Genomic DNA, 23,727 nt, shown 5'->3' with positions numbered 1-23,727 from the left:
TTAAGCTGTAGTGTGATCTCCAAACTCAGGAATATTGACAATGGAGTTGACCAAAGCAAATATTCTACCCTGATAGACTGTGTGTGTCGCTGGGGTCAAGTGGGACATATTATGGAATTAGCCTGTGATTGGTTGTCTGACACGCTAACCCAAAGAAAGGTGTGCATACGTCAAAGAATTAAGGAACTGCTAGATTACATCAAGGCATCGTGCTTTTCTCTTTTTTAATAGAAGCAGCCTATTTAATGACATATTAGTCTGCTTTAGAATTAGTTGAAAAGTAAGATGCTAACAGTGTTGTACTGGTTTTGTGCTTTCTTCTCGTTTAGAATATTAAAAAGTCTGGACAACGAGTACGTGTCCAAGTACCACATGAATCGAAGGCAGAATTAGCAATTGATTACATTGAATATTTATTGACTCATCCTGTTAATCGTAGTTGCCTACTCTCTGTTCCTGAAAAGAAACTGAAGAACCTTTTGAAAATTCTCAGTGCTGCAAAGGTAGTATTGTCCTTACCAAAAACCGTGCTTAAAAAAGAGTGCTTAACGTCATATATTGTCTGAATTAAATTAAAGGCCTGCAAGAATAATACATAAGATTCACGATCTGTTCTTCCCCTCTATATAAAGGTTTTCCTTTTGATTTGTACTTTAAACGAATATTCTGAACTAGAAGTATATTACTTCAGAATTGTTTATAAATGGCAGATTTTAAGCAGCTGGTCATTTTTAGGTGTCTTAAAATTTTTGTGATCTTATGTTAAGCATTTTAAAGGAACCTGACTTTTGGAATGTACATGTAAGGAATAGTCTGAAAATCGCATATAGCATTGCAAAATGAAAGCAATTGAGAGTATGTCTTTTGGTTTTTTGTGGGGTGGTTTTTTAAAATCCTTTGTTTAAAGCTGTTGAGAAAAGAAACATTAGAAAATATTTTTCTGGAAAATATAACTGTAAACCTTGATATTTCAGGAGGTTCTTGGCTCGATTATGAAAGCAAATTATGCAGATTCTGCTAGCTGCAATCAAGCAACAGGCCTAAGAGCCTTCAGCCTCTTTTGCAGGTTGAGTATTCATCTTCAGAACCAGGTATGGCTACACCTTTTCAGTATAAGCTGGAGTTACAGCCGGCAGTATAAGGAAATTCCAAAAGAATTGGAAGGACAATTGGTAAACTTTTGGTTTGGGTTTTTTTTTTCAGTTTTCTGAAGAAGGAAAAGATTACCTCTCACTTCTGAAGGAGACAGGTGCTTGGATAGAACGTCAAGTTGTACCTTTTTTACTAGGAAGTGATCAAGAGGATGGCACTTCAAAATACAGTAATGTTTCTGAATTAATTATCCAGGTTAGAGGTCTCTTATAAATCAAACTGCGACCGATCTGAAAAGCCATATATGTAACAATTGTACACTGACAAACAGTGCGCTGGAGTTTTTGGAGCCCAGCAAGTGAATGAGCTAATGAAGGGTGGCCCTGATTGTTCTGAGGTTACAGTTTTGTGCTTTTGCTATTCCTTTGATTGCTTAAAGCATGCACATTTTTTAAAAATTGCTTTGAGTTTAGTTATAACCTTTATATTTTATAAATATAAATATAATCACGCATACCATAGCAATTAAATCAAGTAGAGTCAACAGTACTTTGTTCTTATCTAGACTTTTTTCACTAACAAGTGCAGAATATATATTCTCATCATATCTGTTGGAAGTGAAGATGGAACATGTTTTATGTTCCACACTTGTGAAAATGCCCACTCAAGAAATTTCTAGCACAGCAGGTGATGTAACCTGGGTGTCCCAAATTTTAGGTGTCTAACTAGTAGTTCTTGCCCTCAGTCTCTCATCCCCCCAGTATTAAATAAAGGTAATGTTTATGCTGTTTTATGAAAAGTGCGTTAAGATTGCCCCTGCATCTCTGTTCTGAAAAGGAGAAGAAAACTAGTTGCTGAAAACAAGGGTGTAGTTATGTGGTATGGTGGCGCTTAATAGCCTCTTCTCCTGTAGCTTAGAAGGTCCTGGAAGCTGCATAGAATCACTGCAGCTGCCATGTTGTGTTGAGTAGCGCAACAGAGGATGACTTTCGAGGATCAGGAAGGTGGTGTAATTATGAGAGAGGATTTAGATCTAATCATGTTTGCTTGCTTGCTTGCTTGCTTGCTTTCTTCCTTCCTTCCTTCCTTCCTTTCTTCCTTTCTTTCCTTCCTGACTTCCCAAAAGAAATAGGTAAAATTATACCCTGAAGCATTCAGTGTGCTTCATTCTAGCCCTGAGTCCCATAGAAGTCCCATATCTTTTACAGTCAGCAGAGAGGTAGGATGTGAGTTACCTGGGAATCGAATAATGAGGTCAGTCTTGTACTAAACCCTGATGCTGCAGCCAAATGACTTTTTGAAATGTATAAAGAGATGGGAAACTCAAACAAGGGTTGTAGTTGTTCATTGTGCAGTTTTCTTGTGTGTTTTATATGCTGTTGTCTTCTCTCTGTATGAAAAATTGGGTATGCATAGCATAACTCTTCCGTGGCTATTTTTCAAAAGTTTGGAGGCACAGAACTCAAGCTTGTAGAAAGACAAGACACAAAATAGGGAATCTTTACCAGCATTACCAGAATAGTTACAATCAAGTACCTAGGTCTGAATGAAAAAAGAAAATGAAGCTTCATTGATAAGCAATAAGATAAGCAGTTGTCACCTGTAAACCCATCTGACATGTTACTTGACTAGCCAATAAAGAAACACAATGATCTTTACTAGTAGATCTGAAAGTCCATTTGCATCATTATTTCCAGAGAAGAAACTGAGGTGTAAAGACTGATGTGACTTGTCTGGAAGTCAAGAAGAGAATCCGGGCATCTTGCATCTCCTGTAATAAGCCACATGCTTGTTAAGCAGCTCCTATTTGCTTCTCACCTTGTATACTGTTTTTTATTGGAATGAGGTATTGATTGTGCTTTTTAATTGTTTAGAATGTGTATTTCATGACTTCTGGCATTAAAAGCGGACCTAGTTTGTCTCAGAATTTCCATATAATATACAATAATTACAGTTGCTTCTTTAATACTATTTTATATGCAAGGGGACCAGGGTGTCTCTTCTTTTTCCACTTATATTTCTCTATAACTTTGCCTACAACATACCCCATTCTTTCCCATTTCACCCTTCCATCTCTGCTTGGTCTGTTACTTAATTCTGCACTTGCTGTTATGGGCAGGGATTCACTGAGGGGCCGCTCTCTTTAGGCCACTGATGTGTTGAGCGGGGCTGGCAGGCCCTCTGACACAAACCCATGTCGTCACGGACACTGTCCCTTACCACTTATCTTCATTTGCCCTTCACAGAAAGCATTTGATTATATAATGTGAGGGCTTTTTATAGCTCGTTTTGCATTGTCTTCTGTTACAGTCCCCTGACGTATCACTGAACTAAGGTGGATTTTAGCATTGAACTACAGGTCCTTTCAGATTTTGGTCAAAGGAAAGACTTGGACTTCAGTTACAGTCAGTGTCCTTGAACAACCCAGCTCATGTATATATATCGACTGGTTAAAAATTCTGTATCTATACATGAGTATTATAACCTGTTTAGGATGTAACATGTGTGTCTAGGAAAAAGCTCTTCTTGTATGCTGCTTTTTATTTTGCTGTTCAAGATAGGTAGAGATGCCATATTCTGCCTTGGTCAGTGTTAGGTGCCAGTCCCTCTGCGCTCAGCCTGAGTGAAAAAGATAGAGGATTTACTGCCCTTTGAGAAACTGTATTTACTGGAAGAAAGGGCAGTGGAAGCATTTGGAGAACTCTTTGCAACTCCTCCTTTTCAAAGGTTGCAAACCGAGTAACTGCAAGTAGATGCACCCAATTTTCAAGGCAATTTGTTTAAGACTTCATTGGTTTATTATTTTTAGATTTTACTGAATGGTTACTTTATATAAATTTTGTTTCTCATATACTTTTGCATCTCTTTTTTAGGCCTACCTGACAGTATGTAAAGATGTCATAATGATTGGCCTTGGAAATCTTGCGTTTCAAGCACAATTTCTAGATATGGCTCTTTCAGTTATACAAACAGGTACAATATTTTGTACTAACATCAACATCTCCATATATACTTAGCTGACTTTTCTTATATTAGCAGAACTGTTCCTTTTAGCATTTTGGAGTCTGTTTCTCAAAAAACGGTGTTTACTGCTAACACTAGCTAGTACCAATAATATGGTCAAAAGTCACAGCAGCTTTTCAGAAAATTGAAAACAAGCAGCGAACCAACACAAAACCTTGTCACTCTTGATAACTAATGTTTCTTCTTTGCTTTTAGGTTCCAGTTATTACTGTATAATTCAGGGGGTTTTATATATATGTAAAGTGTTATATATAGAGATATGTATCTCTATATATATCAGGATGCTTTAGGAGGCAACGTGGTAGCAATGTTTAAATTTGGCTCCCATTTGGAAAGTCATGGCTACAGTACAGATAGAATTAGAGTTCAGTTCCTGAGGAAATCTACAGTTTTAATCCCTGTACTTTGAGGATTAGAAGGAACACTGGATTTATATTTAAAATATTGAAGTGTATGAAAATTTCAGCTAGGGATACTCAGAAACTAAATACATAATCTACACTTGTAAACTGTAGCTGTTTGTGTTATATAACTGAGTTTCATTCTAAGCTTGCACCTGAAGGATATCTCATTACATTTTTTATACCGTGGTATTTATCTCGTTCTCTAGAGAGAGGTGGCTTTTGTGCTCCAGTGTTACTGTGTGCTCTGAAAGAAGTTATTGAAGCTTCTTTAACTCAGAGTACTGAGACAGATGAAGTGGCAAATCTTTTCCATGCTGTACAGACCATCTTCCAGAAAGTTTTAGAATGTGTGGCACGTAGACTCAAGAAACAGCAGGAAGAAGGGATTCAGGTATCATATAACGCTTGAAATTGCTACCTAATATGTAGATGAATCCATGCTTTTTACACAAACGTGTTATACTTAGCTACTTCGAGGTTGTTACTTGAGTCAACATCTGATTAAATTTTCTAAGTTTCCTTGTTACTATTGGGGTTTTTTTATCCATTATTGATCTCATCATGACAGAAAAACTGGTAAATTGGAGAGCAATGCATTCTGTTACCGATGATCCTGAACTACCCTAGTACTCAGGTTATTAATCTGCAGTTAAATGAACTTTCTCAGTCCAGAGCAAAGTATTTGATTATGTATATTATGATCTTGAGAGGGAGGAGAAATCGTCGTTAATTTATTTACTTACTTCAGCTTGAATTATATCAGCTTCAAAATATGTATGATGTCCTAAAGTTCTTCAAAAGCTTCTATCTTCACAGAAAAGTTAGCTGCTTGTATGTTATAGCAGAGACTAGAGAGTAGTGAGATGGGTGGGCATTCTGGAAAATTTGATGATCTGCTTTTCAGGACTTCTGGAAAACATTCAGTTATGTTTGTTACAACCAATGTTTTATTTGTCTCTCTCAAATTTATGAGTAGATTTCCCAAGCGTGTTGTTGATTCCGACTCTGATCCAGGTGACTAGAATACCTCAGTAGCTTTCAAGGTGTGATCTGCACTTCCTCACAGAGAATCCTGCTGAAATATTTCCATTATACTCAAGCAATCTGAAAAAACTGATCTGTTTTTCTTTGGTTTTAGTTGATTCACTCTATTCAAATGCCGCTTGGAGAATTCATACATGCAGCCCAGTGCTGGCATTCGTCTTGCCCAGCAGTTCACCACGGTGTTCTTTCTACTCTCCTGGCTGCAATAATAGCAGAGACAAATCATGTGCTACAGGAGGTAAAGTTAATGCTGACTTTTCTTTTTTTTTACACTTACTGCTTTTTAAACATTATGTTGGAACAACAGAGCTATGTTCAGAAAGTGTGATCTTAGTACTGCAGATAAAGATTTTGTGTGTTGGCATGGAACAAATGGGGAGTTTTATTTGCCAAAATTTCATATTACGGTACATCGCTCAGATTTTTGAATACAGCCATGTAAGAACAGAGTTGTCCTGATACCTAGTTCACTCTCTGCCTCTGACAGAAGAATTTAGAAATTAGTCAGTGTTTTTGAGATGTTGTCTCTCAGAAAAAACAGCATGGTTTTTGAGATGTTTTCTCCATGTGTATTTGTGCTGGCTCTGGTTGGGAAGGAGTTAGCTTTCTTCACAGTGGTCCCTATGATGCTGTGGTTTGTGTCTGTAGCTAAAACAGCGTCGAGGGCACAGCAGTTAGTTTTGGCTGCTGCTGAACTGTGCTTGCAGTGTGTCAAGGCTTTCTGTCTTTCCTTCACCCCGTGCCCTAAAAAGCAGTAAGCATACTGTGGGTGGTCAAGAGGCTGGGAGGGGGCACAGCCGAGACAGTTGACCCAAAAGGACCAAAGGCATATTCCATACCATACGGTGCTGTGCTCGGCAGTAAAAGCTATGGGGAAGGAAGAGGAAGGGAGGTTGCTCTAAAACTACCTCATTTTGTCTCACTAGCATTAGGGAACTTAAGAAGCAACCCACTGATTTCTGGAAGACTCCAGTGCCCTATTCTTGGAACTGTCCCATAAGGTTCTGCAACCCTGTTCCAGAGCAGGCTGATGTCTTGCTTGGCACTGATCACTTAGGCCTTCTCTGCTTCAGTACAGATCCATTTTCATACCATGCCTGTTTTTTTTTCGTTGTTCTGGTTTTTGTTTAGAGGTGTTCCAAATAGCTGATCTCAGTTTCTTTGGAAAGTAGTAGTAGGCTGTACCTTTATAAATAGTGACCAACAATGTAGTTAAATGAAACTTCTATTCAGAACAAATGTGGAGAATATTTGCCTTGGTACAAATACTGTTTATTTGTTTTAGGTTTAGCCTTTCTAATTTAAATTTGTTTTGTATATCTGGACACAACACAGTTGGATTAAGGCTGTTCAAAGAACACATGTGAATGTTTCGTCTAATTATTTAAGAATAGGTCTTGGTTAGTGTAATTAATGAAATACGATTTGCTTCGACGTTTTCTGCATACATGTATTTTGTGATCTACAACAGTTGTTGACATTTTTGTTTTTTAGGCTTCCAGTGAAAAAGACTTGACTATACCAACAACTATTTCAGACCTTCCGCCTCTTTCAAGCAGTCTAATGGCCATAATTGTGAAGTCAATTAATGTTGTCAGGTACATGTTTCAACATTAATTTCTCCAAGGCTATGGGTAATGTAAGACAGCTTATACGTTGTCAATAATGTTTTAATTTCTAAATTCAAATAAATTGTGAGGAACTAGATTCTTACTAAATTTACCTGCACTACCCACATATATTTCCCCTGAGATATTCCTTCTAGGTATTGACTGGGGAGGTTGGCTCCATTTCTTTACTGCTTCTAAGAGTGTTTCTTATTTACAAGACTGTTCATCTAAATCAGTTTGTTAATCACACATCTGGGCTTGCTGCTTTCATAAGATACTTACAAACATTAGTCCCCCCAATATAGAGGTATTTGGATGAGGTAAAATATTTCTGTGATTTACCAGAAATAGCATTAATCCTTTAATTGGACATGTGCAGTGAGGTGGCAAATGTACTATAGCTGTATTAAAATCACAAAATTCAAAATAGATTTAAAGTATCAGAGTCCTAAAAGCCCCCAAAGTAGGGTTGCGTCCTTTTTGGGGTTTTTTTGTTTGTTTTTTGTTTTTTTTTTAAAGACTTAAACTGGGCATTTTTCTTTGCTATATTTGGTGGGTACCCTGAATATCTTCTAAAATTGTCACAAGTGGATTTCATTATCTTCCTTTGCTTAGTTTGTTCATATTCAAGTTTTATTGACATGACTATACACACTAGAGCTATTCGGAATGATCAAGGGGCTAACGTGTATTCCTCAGAAGTCCTGTCATTCTCCATGGCTTATCACAGCTAACTCCTCCTCTGACAGGCACTGAATATCCCTGTCTCTGCTGTCATGAGGCTTTTTTTTTTTCCTTCTCAGTCCTTCTCTAGTTCTAGTTGAACTTGCAAAACAAGGGACTCCAGGGAGTCCTTTTTTGGTTTCCTAACGCAAATCATCATCTTCTGTGAGGCAGCGGCTGTCCACCAAAGTGTTCTCTTTTAGTGAAACACAATTATTTTACACACCTCTTTTGAAAAGAGATGCAGAAATTAAATTAATTCCTCTGAAGCCTTTTCTTGTAGTGGTCAAGGAGAATCTTGTCTGTTCTTGACAGAGAAAACTGCTAGTTTGGGCCAGGTCGTTTCTATGAGTACTTTGATAAGCATGTGTCTATCTTCTAGTATTTACCTTTTTGGTGCAAAGATGATCTAAGTCAGGAGATAAAATACATCTAGTTCCACTGGTGTCTCAGGACTGAGACTACTTTTAAGGCTGTTTTCTTTTACTCATCTGTATTGACAGGCCGCAATCAGAGCCCAGTAGTAAATCATTCAATACCTCATCTTTCTCAGCTCTTTGAAGCAATATTTGAGCCTCTACAAAGCTTATTTACTGAATCACTAGTGGAGATTTGTTCTTTTCTTAACTGCATACTTCATTTTGATATCTTAGCACAATAAAAGCCCGAAGAACAATTAAAGTCAGAACTGGGTATTTATGATGTTCAGTTTTGGTAACAGATAATAATGTTACCAAAGGTATTTTGAAATATTTTAGGGAAATTTATTGCATCTACTGCTCTCAGCTTCCCCTTCAGTTCTTCACAGAGCATTTAGCTTTGCCTTCTGAGGAGTGTGAGGGTTACAGATCTTGTCCATCTCCTGCTTTAACCCTCTTGTTCTTTTAATTTTCTCTGTTTCTGAGAATTGTTTCTGAGTTTAATTTGTTACCGTGAACACTGATGACTAATTAGTGGTTTCATTCTGTAGTATTGCCTTATTCCATACTGCAGTTTAGTTTGGTTGCTAGGCCTCTTCCTTGACTTCCTTGTTGCATTTTTCTTAACTTAATATATGTCCCAAAACACCTCTAAAGTTTGCTGGTAATAGCACCATCTCTTGATAAAATTGGGTCTCTTAAGATATACATAGAGTTAGTATGTATCTCACACTTTACAATAAAGAGTTTTTTTTATTCTGTTAGTCCGTCCATACTTTCAGTATCTAAAATGTAGTTTGGAAGTGTTTTGGGGCTGTATTTAGTTATAAGCATTCTTCACTGTTTTCTAATTGGAAACCCATAATTTTTATGATATGCATTTTAGACCAAAGTGCTAACTAAAATCCAGTTTCTAATCAGGCTACAAGTCGTAATAGTTTTAAGCACATGAGTAGTTACTAACAAACCATTGGGGTCATATAACGTATTTTTTTAAACTTCAGTAGACATTGAAGTTAGAAATTTCAGTACAAATTATGTGAGTTAGATTCCAGTAGAACCAGTATTTTTTTTAATGGATTGACTTTCCCAAAGTAGTCCACGAGCTCTTCATTTCCCTTAACAGCTACTTATTCTGTGTGCAAGCTTCTTATTTTCTTCCCAAGCAATTTACCATTTTGCTGACTCAGATACTCTTCGTTCCAGAAGCAGCATAGACCCTTCAGTTACCCAACAACCACTGTTCTGTCCTGTGTGGTATCTTCGAAGTGATGGTGGCAGGGTAGCATAATCACAAACTTGTTGTGTTCAGTTCTATTTTGAAAGAAACGTGATTTCTAATGTCTTTTTGCTTTATTTTTTCCGTAGGTCCTTTTTAAATAAACTAATGGAATGCATTATCTCTAAAGAAATTGAAGGGATTTTTAGTCTAACAGCTACTGTCTGCATTGTGAGTATAATTAAAGGTCAGTCAAACAGCTTTTATCCTTTTTTTTTTCTTTCCTTTTTTTACGTGCTATATTTTGAAAGCTGAGTTCTTATACAATTCAGCAGGCACTTTTCCTCATTCTCTTAAGTTACCATTTTTCTACAGGATTCAAGGTTATATCACTTGTAAGTTATGTTGTTAAGCTTTGGGCTTTCAATCTTTTGAGTAGTGAGTTTAAAAATACCACTGTCTGCTAACTCCTGGGATCCACCTCTATATTATGATTTGCTGAGATACACAGTAATTAATCCAGGACAGTGAAAATCTAATTTAATATCTAGTTTTTCATTAAACAGTCTTTTGTGTTAAAAAGTTTTGATGAAAATATGCAGGGTTTTTTTGATAAGTCATTATTTGTGTCCAACTTTTCAACACAATTTGTTTCAAATAGGTAAGCACAAAACTTCACTTCTAAAGGATATTGCACCTGCCATTCAAAGGAAGCTGATAACATGCAAGGATGCTGCCACAGAAGAATCTAGCAGCACTGAAAGGTAAATGTGCCGTGGGAGATGAGCACTAACCTCTCCCATACCCTCTCTGCAATAATTGGCTGTGGTTTGTACTTAAATTACACAGTTAGAGCATTCTGAATGATTGCAAGGTTTGAAATAGTGGGTAGAAAAAATTGTGAGGTATTGACCCCGGCACATTATTAAATTTCCTGCCCATACATTTGCCGTGATTGCAATCTTTACATATTTCGTTTGGCTTTTTGCATTTAATTTGAATGTGTTATGACCTGATCCTGTATATTGCAGGATTCAGTTCTGAAATTCAGTTCTGTTAGCAGCAGGTGTAGAACAAAGCAAGTAGTGTATTTACTGTTTCTTATTACTAGAAGATTTTTCTCCCACGTTTCGGTATTAGGCATATGAACCCATACCTATGCAGATGGTAAAAAATTTAACTGAATATAGCAATGACTTTAAGACCTTTCCAGGTGATTTTCCAGGTGATTTTATTTTGCTCTTTTTTGGGGATTTCAGTGTCATATCTGGTTGACCTTTAGATTTTTGGGGATAAGTTTCTTAAGAGTGATTGGCTACATTGCATTTGCAATCCTTTATTTCAGACCTGCCTAAGATAGACAGTCATGATGAATGCTTTAGCCATAAGTGTCTCAAACTTGCTTAAATCTAAAAATTTGCTAATGCTTGATTTCTGCCTAGTTACTGAACTGCCAGTGGAATTATAAAACATGCAAAGCAGACATTAAAAAGCACAGACTCTGGTTATGGACATTTGTCAAAAAGTACTGAGGAAGTTGTTAATGCACCACAGAGCCCTGATCATGCAGAGGCCCTTGCAATCTTTAATTCTTCAAATTGATGATCCTTACTATTCAGTTAAACAATGGATGTAGAGTAGAAAGACTTCAAATTAAAAAGCAAGAGAAAACAAAAAGACCCCTACATTGTTTTACTCAGCAGTTTCCTGCATGGCCCTTCAGACTTAAGCTCGCTTCCACAGCCCGCTGCTCTGGTGGATCAGTGGCCAGAGGCGTGGTGTGCTCTAGCACTGTAATGACTTAGACACAGACCTTTGCAGCCTTGCTGTGAGTGAATTGGTGTCACTGGTTTAAAGCCAATACTAACGTCATGAGATGCCACTGCATGAAAATAAGATTGTTTATTGAGGAGGCCACATGGGCTATATCCCTTTCCTGTGATGGTACTTGAAATCCTTAGAGTTTGCACTTGAGTTGTATCAAGAAGCTCAACAGCAACACTAATTGTTCTGGCAGTGGTAGAACCTTGTGAGGGCTGTACAGTCAATACCCATTTGGAATTGGTTTAGAAGCGCAGAAGGTCAATTGAATTTTTCCAGGAAAAAAAAAAAGCCTGATATTCAGGGCAGTACAAGAGAGTAGCTGTGTTGTTGCTAACAAAATATGCATTCATTCTTTTAAATCTACTATTATATCAGAGCAAAAAGGTATTATGTAACTCTCTCTAAAGAGATATATCATCTTAAGAGCTAGACCAGAAAGTTTTATGATACATACAAGCTGCTTCAGTTATGTACCATCAAAAATTAGATGATTTTTTTAAAAACAAAAAGGGAAACAAAGTCAAAACCAGTGCACCCTTCACTTCCATTTCCTGTCTGACACAAGTAAATATAAAACAGAAATGTTGCTGTCAGGACTTTGAGTGGTTTTCACAGAGGACACTGTGCTCATGTGACATAAAATTGGTAAACAAAAAAAATCTTATTAAAAAACAAAAAAGCACTACATGATTGGACTTCTAAAACTCAACATGACTCTGCTTCCTGGGTAGATTGTTTTAATTAGTTGCTTGGCTGTGAACAAATGTCTTCTGGTTGGGAGCCAGCTTAGAAACAAAATCAAACAAAAATAAACAAAACCCAGTTTTTTTCCCCCTGCAATCATTTAATGTTGGGTTGCCAAGTGTTCTGCTAGAATGTTTTTAAAAACAATAGTGAACATCTGGAAAAGAAAGGTGAGCAGCAGAGTATTGTGATTCAGATTGCACTTCTTTTGATCAAGACAGTAGAAAAGGCTGAGAAATTAAAGCAAATCTTAACATGATTAAATAAATAGGCACATTAAAATGAATAATTGCTGCCCCTTGAGTGCACTACTGACTATAAATTTCAGTAAGAACACAGATAATTGCTTTATGAATCTATATGATAATCTCTGCCCAGTGAGCAGGGCAAATCAACCTAGAAGTCAGGGCAGATGAAGAACATAAGATGCTACACAGTGTTTTAATTTCATGATATATGAATGGCTACTCTTGTATAATACAAAACCAAGAGGCAGTCACAGATAAAAACTAAAAGATTAGGAAGATGAACATGATGACGGGAAGTATTTTTAACAAAAAACAGAATTGCAATATGATAACCAAATGCAGAAGCTATCACAGAGCTTTGCAGAATTTGGGAGGATTTGTATTTGTACAGGTATGTTGGGGATTTTTTCTGTCCAGAAGGGTAAAAGAGTTCATGCTGAAAAAAGGTTAGGAGGAAGTTCTTCCTTGATTAAGTTTTCCTTGACTAATTTAAAGCGTGTTTGCACTTCCGCAGATAGACATAATGTTGGAGCAGGGTGGGCCTCTAGTGGCTTCTGACACACCATTTGTAGTGCTCTGGTGCCAGTGAGCTAATGCATAGCTAAAATGTGCTTATAGCCACTGAAATGTGCCCCGTTGTTTGTCAACTGCTTTATCATCCTACTTTGCTTACCAAACCCCCAAATTTTAGTTATGGTATGCTACAAGCACAATCTCTGATCATTAATTCGAGCACAATCTTATAACACAGAGTGCTGCGCTGATGCGTGCTAAAATATATTACTGGGTTTTTAACTCATATTTAATAGTAGTATTACTTTTTGCTTCTGAATGCATCATCTCGTAATAAGTCCTTGAAGGATTATTTTATTTAATACCCAGGTATACCAGGAGATAGTGACATTCTTTAATTTCCCAAGAGACTTGGCATTCTGTGCCAGCATCTTAAATTTAGACTTAGAAGTCATCTGTTACATATTAGCAAAGAAGAAAAGAGTAAAAATGCTGTCTGGTGTAGTAATTAAAGCGCTGCCCTTAAACAAGGAATCGTTGCACTAATTCAGAAGCAAAACTTTTCACTGTAATTTAGTTTTTCCTCTTCAGCTGAGTTAGCAGTTTAAGATGGCCCTGTGGGTCTATTATTTTTAAAATGCTGTTCAGTGCACTTAAAAATTCTGGCCAACATATTGTATATTGAGAGGATTTCCTCAAGAGTAATAGCACACGCACTAGTTTAGTTTATAAAATGCAAATATTTATGCCTAGCAAAAAAAAAAGAAAACATGCGAATAAAGCTGTCAAGGCAGTGATTTGGAGGCTAGAGAAAAATGTTCCATGCTCTATAAAAACAAATGTGCTGTAGAATATTACCTTTGACTTAATATTTTGTATTTACTTTAATTAGCATTTTAATATATGGGTATTAGAATTTAAATTTAGCTAGTGGCTGTGCTGAAAGATATTTCTTTAGGATTATCATTTAGCTAGCTTCCCAAACTCTTCATTGCCCTCTCCTTGCATCTGTAAATAATGATTCTTGAACTGTTTGGTGATATAAATTTGTGCATGATTTGTCTGCCACCTATCTGAGAGCTCACCAGAAAGGTACCTGGTAAAACGGGCTGGCGTTTATTTGCCTGGCTGGGGAGGCGCACAGTTGTTTGAATGACGGCTTGTTGTCCCACGTGCTGCTGGTACATGGCCCAATGGTACAGAGCTACTGTTTTATTAGTCTTAAACTGCAACAAGATAAAATTTATACAAAGTAGCGTTGTGTCTAAAACCACAGTGCTTAACTAATTATACTAATTTTACGTTATAATACTAGCTTATTTTGATGAGTTCCATCCAGGCTTAGCAGATAGAGCTCTACAAAGAGGGGCAGGTGACACACCCGTGGTGGTCTGAGTCTAGGGAGCCCTAACACCCAATACACTGGTGTGAAAATGCAGAGCTGCTGCCTCTTGTATTTCAGGTCTTGGTGTCTCCTGACGAATGCCCTAACTCATCGTGATTCATGACTGACTAACCTTGCCTACGTGGGGGATCAGTCTAGACTAATAATAATAAAAATATGGAGAAAAAAATGCTTGAGAAATACAGGTGGTGGAACCTTTTACAAAAGTAACCAGAAGGATAGAGTTTAGAGTGGTTAAGAGTGAAATAATGTTTTGACAGAAGAGCAAAGTGCCCATTTTTCTTTTGAGGATATTTTAGAGCAACGTTAGAAGTAGTTGCGTGAGAATGCAGCTACGAAGGCTAGGTGAGTGACCTTGTCAGGGAATGCAAGAAAAGAAAAGGGGCCTGCCAAATGGAAATTTCAGAGCTGACCTTTGATTGTTTAGGGAGTAGCGTGAGACAAAAGGGAGTCAGAGAGGGACCATGGTGGGTGTGCATGCCGCTGAAGGCGGCAGCTGCTAATAAGGATAAATCCTTGGAAAAATATTGCCACAGGCGAGGAGAAAAATTATGAAGAGTGAAGAATGAGGGAGAGAGGAAGAAAGTAAGATAATGACAAGTGGCCTTAGTATGAACTATTGGTAAAGGATTTGACTATTGACGTTTGAAAAGAGAGTAAAAATGCTGTGAAGAAAATGAGTGGGTTGTTTAAATAGATGATGAAATATTAAAAAATATGCTTGAATTGACATAGTAATTTAAGCTGGTTTGCTGTAGATTACACTATGGCTAGAGATGATCAGCAGAAAAATGGAAAAGTTGAAAGAAAAAAAACCCAGTTATTTCAAAAGTAATTTGTAGAGGCATATTTAATACTTAAACTAATATGCAATAACTGGTCAGAGAAATTGTGCGGTAGCTGTACTCAGATAGTCGAGGACTGATTTAGCATTTAACATATCTAACCCTGTTACGCACTGTTTTATGCCGTTTCAGAATCCTGTGTGAATTATCTCTGAAATCTTTGGGTGAATTTTTGAATCCTTAACCATGCGGAAGCGTTTGTCGTGGAAATGAAAGGAAGGAAGATGTATTGGTTTTTTAAAAATATTATCTTGTAAACTTATTAATACTTAAAGCTCGTTTTCTGTTATTCTGTACATTTAAAGCAGGAAAAATGTATAAAAGTGTGTATAGTAATCATGTAATAGTAAAGATTTTTCAAACAGCTGTAAAGAGGTTATTCTGTACAAAAACATCTTATTTGGCTGGGATGTAAAATCAGTATCTTTGTTTTTATAAAACAAATAATAATTGTATCTTATATACTTTGCCACTGAGGTAGCACATAATCTCCATCCCAGGGAAGGCTATCGAGCATATTCCTAGAGGTTACAAAATGAATTTCATTAAGACACGTGAAGGACAGAATGGGGATCAAGAATAGCCATCAGGAATCCACCACGGGCAAACTCTGCCTAACCAGCCTGATTTCCCTCCTTCTGTGAGAGAAGAGCGAGCAAAGAATGTTGCCTTTCCTATCCTTAGCAAAGACTTTTACACAGGCTTATCCAGTATCCTTATAGCCACACTGGAGAGAGGTGGCCTGGGTGCGTGGGCTCGGCAGGTGGGTGGGAAACTGGCCGGACCATCAGGCTTGAAGAATAATGATGCTGCAACGTTGGATTGAAAGCCGGTCACTAGTGACATTCCTCAGGGCAGCCGCTGTTGCCAATACCATTTAATATTTTTATTAAAAGCTTGGGTGATGGGATGAAATTCACCTTTAGTCTGTTGGCAGGTGACACCGACTTGGGGGCAACAGCTGATACACCGAGGGGTGGGGTTGTCCCATTCAATGGCATCCTGACAAGCTGGACTTAAGGATCAACAAGTCTCATGATGTTCAACAAAGACACATGCCCTTCTACCCATAATGGACTAATCCTGTGCACCAGCACAGGCGAGCGCGGAAGGGCAATCTTGCTGCTGTCTTCACCTGTCTGGACGAGGATCTAAGAAAAGGCCTTTCTGAGAGGTACACCTGAGGCAAGAGATGACTGGCAACAAGAGAAGTTCTTGTTGGACAGAAGGAAAAAAATTTTCATTGTGAGAGTGAATTGAAACTGGAAATGGACTGGGAAGAGGTTGCTCAGAAAGGCTGTGGAACATCCATCCGTGGAGATGTGCAGAGCTTGACTGGCAGGCCCCTGACCGTCATGTCGTAATCTTGAAGTCAGCCCTGCCTGAGCCGGGGCTGGGGCCAGATTATCTCCTGAGCTTCCTCCCAGCTTGAATATTTGCATGATTCCGTAACAAGTGTACTGGAGGGGAACTGCCCTAGCTATTAAACATATACTTAACTAATACATAAGTTAAATTGTTTTATATTTAGCTTTTTTATAAGTTCACACTAATGATGCAGATAATGCAGACATGTAAGCCACTTATTTCATTTTCTTAATGCAACCGGATGCTCTCCTAAGACGAGTAATAGAATGCTGATTGCAGAATGTTATTTTGCCTTAACTGCGATATCTCTAAGTTAGGTGTCTAAGCTCACGGTGGGGTTTAACTCCTGCTGGCATCCCACAGTGGGATGGGGGAGACAATCAGAAGGGTAAAAGTGAGAAGCTTGTGGGTTGAGATAAAAACAGTTTAATAATTTAAACAAAATAAAATTCAAAATTGTAAGGAAAACAAAAATAATTGGGAGAGGAAAATAAAACCCAAGACAGACAAGTGGTGCAAATGAAAACAACTGCCTACTACCAACATACCAATGCCCTGCCAGTCCCCGAGCAGCGGCCCCCCACCAACCTTTCGCCCAGCTTCATATGCTGAGCATGACGTCACATGGTGTGGGACATCCCTTGGGTCAGCTGGGGCCAGCTGTCCCGGCTGTGTGCCCTCCCAGCTCCTTGTGCACCCCCAGCCCACTCACTGGTGGGGTGGGGTGAGGGACAGGAAAGGCCTTGATGCTGTGTAAGACCTGCTCAGCAGGAAAAAAACCACCCCTGTGTTATCAACACTGTTTCCAGCACAAATCTAAAACAAAGTCCCATATGAGCTACTGTGAAGAAAATTAACTACCCCAGCCAAAACCAGCACAGCTCATAATGCCATACTTTTGTCTGTTTTAGAAGGGGATGTAACAGGAATTCCCAGAAAAGGATTCAGCCACAGGCTAAAAGTAGCACACGGTGACCAGCTTAGACCTGGACATCGGACACTTGGTTATCTACAGTTGAGTGAAGTTATTCTCACCATGTGTCCAGGCAAATGGCGTACTGAGGTCTCTGATGTTACTGGGCGGCACTGGAAAGGAAATTAGCACATTTAGCCAGATTAAGAGAGATTCCACAGTCTCGATTAAGGTGTGTGCACAGCGCTGTACCCCCGTCTATCTAAACAGGTATGTGCTGTGCTGGTTTTCTTTTGGTGGCAAGAGATTGTGAGATTTTTTCCTAGCATCTGCTCTGTCAAGTGCAATGGGCTACCTTCACCCTGCTTTACATCAAATTCATACTTGACCTTAGTGCATAAAATTTCCCTACTGTATAAAAGCTTATTTAGCCAGAATATTGATATTTAATAGCAATCAAATTCTTAATGAACAACTGTCAGGCTTTGCAACAGGGAAGTCAGTATGTGTATGGATTCATGAATTCCAGAAGATTTACCTTTTCCACAACAGCAGCCTGAGCCAAAAAGGCTACTGCTGCTGCAGCAGGTACCTGCAGATCTGCCAACTGCTTATCTATCAACATCTCTACAAAAACTGTGTTCTTTGGCCTTCGTTCTTCTACATCTGTTAACAGGCAGGTGTTCCAGTAATGACCTTTTAAATCTTTTGATTATACAAATTACTTAATAAATATGTAAATCACAGTATCTTTTTCTGCTCTCAGTCTTTCAGTATTTGCCTATGTTATTAGATTAGAAGAGACTCCAGATTTACTGCCTTGTTTTTCCTCAGCGTATGCTATCGCTTTTCCAGTTTTCACTTTTCATGGAATAGTCATTACAGATGTAACATCCCTGAGCCTGGAAGAAATAAAGGTAATACCAACATCAGAAATATGCAGGTTTCTTGTGAAGAGCCCAGAGGTGATATTGCTGGGAAGGGTAAGTAAATATAAAGAGAAACCTTTGTCCTCCTGTGGCCGGTACTGAAGTGGTTCTCAAGAGCGTTGAAATCGTTTTGTGTTAGTCGTGCAGCTGGTGTATAGATTTCAGCTCAATTTCTAGTCCAGCTCTACTATAAGTGCTCTGACAGATGAAAAAACATTGGCTTTCTGCAACACAAATAACGACGTTCTCGGGATTCCTTGAGCCAAGGTCTGGCAGCTCTTTCTCCTTGGGGCTTTGTGGCAAATTTCACAGAACTGTCACAAGAGGTCTAGGTTTTACTTGCTCCTCTCGTTGCAAAGTAGGTCTTGCCAAAACGTTAAATCCTTATGTTTTCTTTCTGTTTCGAAGATATAAATAGTATGTTCCTTAAGGAGAGTTATCTTTTGGAAACCTGTAAAACAAACTTGTTTCAGCTTATTAATCGAAAATGCTGTTGAAGCGCTGCTGGGGGAAAGGGGTTGGTCTGTGGCTTTTCTTATGGAATAATCTTGGTATTCAGCCAGCTGCACTGGCCTGGCTGTGGGTCTGAGAACTTCCCAATATTTTAAGACAGACCCTTTGAGATCTGTTCGGCTTTTTCAGGAAGTTGAATTTGACTTTGATTAATAAAATTGCTTGAAATATGAGGAAGATAACACCATGCTAAGATACCCCTTTAAGCAGCTTGCACTGACAGTCACTGTTGACGTACAGCTGCCTGAAGAATGAATTTTCTAGTCCCAGTTGTACCTCAGAGCGGCATGCCTGTAGCTCTCCCCTTCATGCATATATATTCGGTATAAATATTACTGAAGAAAGCAATAGCTTTAAACTATTTGCAGTAATCTTCTGTTTTAACTTAATTTGTAGGGACTTGGTCCCTTCTTTGATGACAATGTTCATTTGCTCTATTGTCTGGCTGGGAATCAAAGTCCAGCAATCTTCCATCTATCACAGCTTCAAGATATGGGCTAAAGAAAAACCAGCAGAAGCTCTCAAGCTTCTTCCTTAGCAAATAAATGTCTGCAGGTATGGATCCAAGCACGCAAACTTTCAGACTTGCCAAAGAAAATTAAAAATCCGCCTTGCACCTGCTGTTTACTCCCATGATAGCTGCAACTCACTTCGCATTTAAACTCACGTGTGCTGCTGCTGTCAAGTGCTTTGAGGTCTTCTGACTTACAGAGGGAAATCAGAGACACTCATTTTGATAAAATCTTTCACCTCACTTGATAAATGCTTAGTGAAGAATCCTTACGATAATGACCGCAATGCGAAATCGCGAGACACACCAGCACCTTGTAGTATTATTTGCCGATCTGCTCCCGAGTCTTGTGAAGCAAGACCATTGCCCAGTGCCGTGCCGTGTCTGTGCCGGCAGTACCTACAGCGGCAGCCGCCCGCCTCAGAGAGAAGGGCGTGGCTTTGTGCGTACGTCTTGACAATCAGCTGCTCAAGGGCAGCTCTCAGGAACGGCTGCAAAACTTTCCGCAGGCAGCCAGCAGTTCTTCATTATGCCAAGGCAAACAGGCACAAATCTTGCCTAAGCTACTTCAGATAAGACTTCTTAGTCCTGGGCTCTGTGTAGCTGTATTGCCGCTCGTCTGAGCGTGACCCTCAGCCTCAAAAAGCTAGGTAATTTTAGCTTTCATTTACTCAGAAACCATTGGGATTTTTTCACTGTGTTAGGTTGTTCGGCACAGGTGTGTCCTTAGCCTTCTCCAATAACAGTGGGTCATTTCTCTCTGTCCAGTTGCACATCGTGGTTCTAAAAAAGCTGCAGAAATTATATGCGTTGGTACTGGGGAAACCTGCGCGGTGGAAATTCACTTTCTGTTATATCTGTGAGCATTTTTTGAAAGCAGTATTGCAGTAGGAGTGCTGCCACTACTATTCTCTTACTGCTTATGACTCTAGGAAGTAGAAGCTGGTACTAACCTTTTCCTCCTGTGCTTTTTTTTTTAACCAGAGGACCACCTTGTTTTCAGCAAAATAACTTGGTTCTCAAACACATGACTTTACACTTATTGATTTCCTGGTGCTTTTATTACTTCAGACTTCACATCATTAAATTCTTCCTATGTAAATTTCTAGTCCTCTGTTTGATATTGCAGTCAACTTTGTCCCGGTTTCAAATATATGTTCAAATTCCATTAGTTTATGCTTTTTTTTTGTACTGTCATTAATGAAAATATTAAATAAGGTGCCATTCCAAAACGTCATTAGTAATTCCTTTTCAGCCTAATCTATTTCCCTCTTCCGTTCAATTAGTTCCTTGCCCATCTTACTATTCCTAGAACAACCCTTGTCTCGGGTTAATAATTTTTTTGCATGCTGCAGTAGCAGATGCTTTGCTGTAAAGCCTTACATTTTAAGTAGGTACATTTCAGCAGTTCTTGCTGGAAAGGTATGTGAATCCTGCACAGCCATATGCCGACATCAGAGGACGCACAGGATAGAGCCAACCCAGCCTCCTTTTGGGTTCTTTGCAATTTGTAAGGACACATGCCTCCTGCCTTTTGGGGTAGTTATTAAACACTTAAACCGTTTGCGCTAGCTCAGCTTGCACGTGAATAAAGAATATTGATTTGGCATTTTTTTTTCTTCTGCTTCTGAATGTAACAGCCCTTACTTACCAACCGCCGAAAATGGTACCTGAGTACCAGCTTAACAGCAAGAAACGCAGGCTTTGTGCACTGCCCTTTCTGAAACTTGCCATGAATATTAAAAAAAGGCAGGTCTTCACAACCTTATCTTCTCAGAATAACATCTAAAGGAAAAATACAGCCTCCGTAAGAGGCTGTGAATCCGATTACACCAATCTAAAAGACTACTTTAAAAAAACCAAAACCAAACAAACAAGAAGGTGAAGTTGGTTCCTGCTCCAGGCTATTTCATGACAGCGTGACTGAAGCTCTCCCACTGCTCCATTGAAGGTAAAGGTCCTTTTACTGATCGCAATGGCAAAAGCTGTGTGCTTTCTTACACCGTTCCCTACGGTGGGACACTAAGAATACACAGTATAAAGGAAAAGGTTTTACTCCTGGTATTTCCTGAGACCCACACAAAGGGAAGTTCTAAGGCTTGTCCTTGTTTTAAAAGCAGTCCTTTATTAAAAGTGACCGTCCTTCGTGACAAAAACAGAGCTACCTTTCTCTCATCCTCTGTCCCCAGATGCCCTCTCACAGACCACTGCTCTCGATCTGCAGGGTGGCCGTTTCCACGTGGCTGTCCGCCCACTCTGTGAGAAATACCTGTTTTACAGTGAAAGCTGTTAGTACCACGTGCCGTAGCCAGTCAGTGGGCTGAGCGGATGAATTTGTACAAGAGCTGCTAGGGGAATGCGCAGCTTGATGACCACAACAGCCCATCTTCTTCAGATGTTTCAGTCCGCACTGGCTTCCTGAACAGTAGCAAAAATGCCTGAGACCTAGACTGCATGGGGGACTGCACATCTATGGCCAAGACTCTGATTCTTAAATGAAAAAAGTTAAAGGTGGGGTTACTGACTTTCAGTGTTTATCTTTTTTTCTTTTTTTTCACTTTTTCAGAAGTCTGCTATTGTCAGGGATTAAAAAGTTAAGGTTATGTTAAGACTGAAAAAGAGAAAACATAAGACTAATCCATCTGCAATGACATTGAGAACTGTTTGATGCAAGAAAATGGGAGAACTTATCAAGGGGTCTGATTACAGCCTCCCAATTCCCTGACTTGATCTACACTGGAACTGATAACAATATTTGGCTCCCTAGCCACCCACCACAGGTCAGCCAGCCTCCAGGAATTCTTATCTTCCCAGTTAAGATCAGAGCCTTAAACCGCCTGAGCAGCACACAGAGATCAGGGAATCTAGCTTGCAGTTTTAATTTATCTGTGTATCGTGATCCATTGATTGAATACTTAAAAGCAGACTTGTTTCAATGTGATCTAATATTGGCAAGCACTCGGTGCTCGCTGATGAATTAGCATATCTGAACAGGTGTGATGCTTTGGGCTCTGGAAATATGTTGACTTTGTGGAATATATATATATAGAAACAGTTTCATTTTTTGAAGTTATGGTGGGGGGAAAGAGGAGAATTCCTTCTTCACAAACCTGTTGTGAAGACCATCTTTGTCCCTGTCGCTCTCAGCCTTCCTGTTGCAGTTCCAGTTTAGGACAGCTCTTTTACCTCAATTTTTATTCAACTGCAAATGAAAGAAAATGCCAGTTACAAGTTTATTTTTGTCTTAGTATTCTTTCTAACTGTGAGCGATATAATTCTTGCTAGCAGAATTTTGTACCTTTGCCACTTTTTCACTGTGATATTCCTTTTTTCATCGATAATATAGGAGGTTTAATGATAGAAATCTAAATACCCACCATAAACCGCAAAGCAGGAACCCTGTTCATCTGTCTTAGGAATCAGCTGGAGAAGTTCCCCTTTCACAAGGGGGAACTTCCACTCCTGTCAGTGCATTTCTTTCGAGCACAGCAGGGCCCAGGCCAGGCCCGGGCTCTGTAGTTCCTAGTGAAGCACGCAGCGGGCCTGTGAGGGAAGGCACTCACCTCGGCAATCCCGGGTCTGACCGCCCTCCCCAGTCCTCGCTAGGCTACTCCTGCGTGGCGGCTGCTGCTCGGCCACCCTCACCCCTTCATTCCGTGCGTGGGACCCTGGCACCGTATCTTTGCTTTCCTCCAATCCCTTTTTTTTTTACTTTTTACAGGCTAGGGGCTGCCAACCTCATCGTAATTTTCTCACAGTAAAGAGGCTAACTGTAGGCTAGGGTGGCATAAGGAGATAAGAATTTTTCAATAGTAAGATTTTTGCAATAGTGGCCTGCATTTTCAAAGTTGGTAGTCACTCCTTGGCTTTACCAAGAGCGGTGCAACCACATTGATTAACACTATTGCATAAGAAAGTAATTCTGTGTGACTCAATCCACTCAGTCGTACAGTGGAAGCTCTATTACACAGAGCAGAGGAGTTCATGGAGAACGCTCAGCCTAGGAAGATTCCCTTGAGAGGTCAAGTAAGTGTTTTTGTTTGGCCTTTGGTGCTCTGTTGGAACACTCCGAACTACGACAGCCAGCAAAGGGAAGGCTTTTTAAAGTAGTGATTCAGAACAGAAAAAGAGCATCCTGTCTCTTCTGTTATTCAACTTTGAATAGTTTCACCAAAACCTATGACTGTTCTTAAAGTAATCTTGCACTTGCAAAGACACATAATGTAATTTCGGTGCAGTCCAAACAACGTTCCTCTCCCCAGCTGCCATTACCGTGAACTTTCCCTAGGTTTTTTTTTCTGGTCACAGCATACCCTCAGTAACCTTCCTTTAAAAGAAACACACTGTAGGCAATGGCCCAAGGAATCTCGTTCTCTGAG

At 39.2% G+C, this 23,727-nt stretch overlaps 1 protein-coding gene across 1 annotated transcript in view; it reads left to right on the top strand.

Annotated features, from left to right (window-relative positions):
* Positions 1 to 15,486, top strand: part of NCAPG2 (non-SMC condensin II complex subunit G2) — a 51,994-nt gene extending 36,508 nt beyond the window's left edge. Inside the window, exons 18-28 of the mRNA XM_075082382.1 lie at positions 6 to 159; positions 330 to 503; positions 975 to 1,091; positions 1,204 to 1,347; positions 3,966 to 4,065; positions 4,727 to 4,911; positions 5,659 to 5,802; positions 7,059 to 7,162; positions 9,685 to 9,782; positions 10,197 to 10,299; positions 15,247 to 15,486. Of these exons, the coding sequence (XP_074938483.1) occupies positions 6 to 159; positions 330 to 503; positions 975 to 1,091; positions 1,204 to 1,347; positions 3,966 to 4,065; positions 4,727 to 4,911; positions 5,659 to 5,802; positions 7,059 to 7,162; positions 9,685 to 9,782; positions 10,197 to 10,299; positions 15,247 to 15,298 (1,375 nt within the window). The 3' untranslated portion in view covers positions 15,299 to 15,486. The remainder of the gene's footprint in view (positions 1 to 5; positions 160 to 329; positions 504 to 974; positions 1,092 to 1,203; positions 1,348 to 3,965; positions 4,066 to 4,726; positions 4,912 to 5,658; positions 5,803 to 7,058; positions 7,163 to 9,684; positions 9,783 to 10,196; positions 10,300 to 15,246) is intronic.
* Positions 15,487 to 23,727: the final 8,241 nt, after the last annotated feature.

Source organism: Phalacrocorax aristotelis, chromosome 2 (assembly GCF_949628215.1).
Source record: "Phalacrocorax aristotelis chromosome 2, bGulAri2.1, whole genome shotgun sequence".
NCBI lineage: Eukaryota > Metazoa > Chordata > Aves > Suliformes > Phalacrocoracidae > Phalacrocorax > Phalacrocorax aristotelis.
Note: the sequence above shows the minus strand (reverse complement) of the source record. Positions and strands in the feature narration are given on the sequence as shown.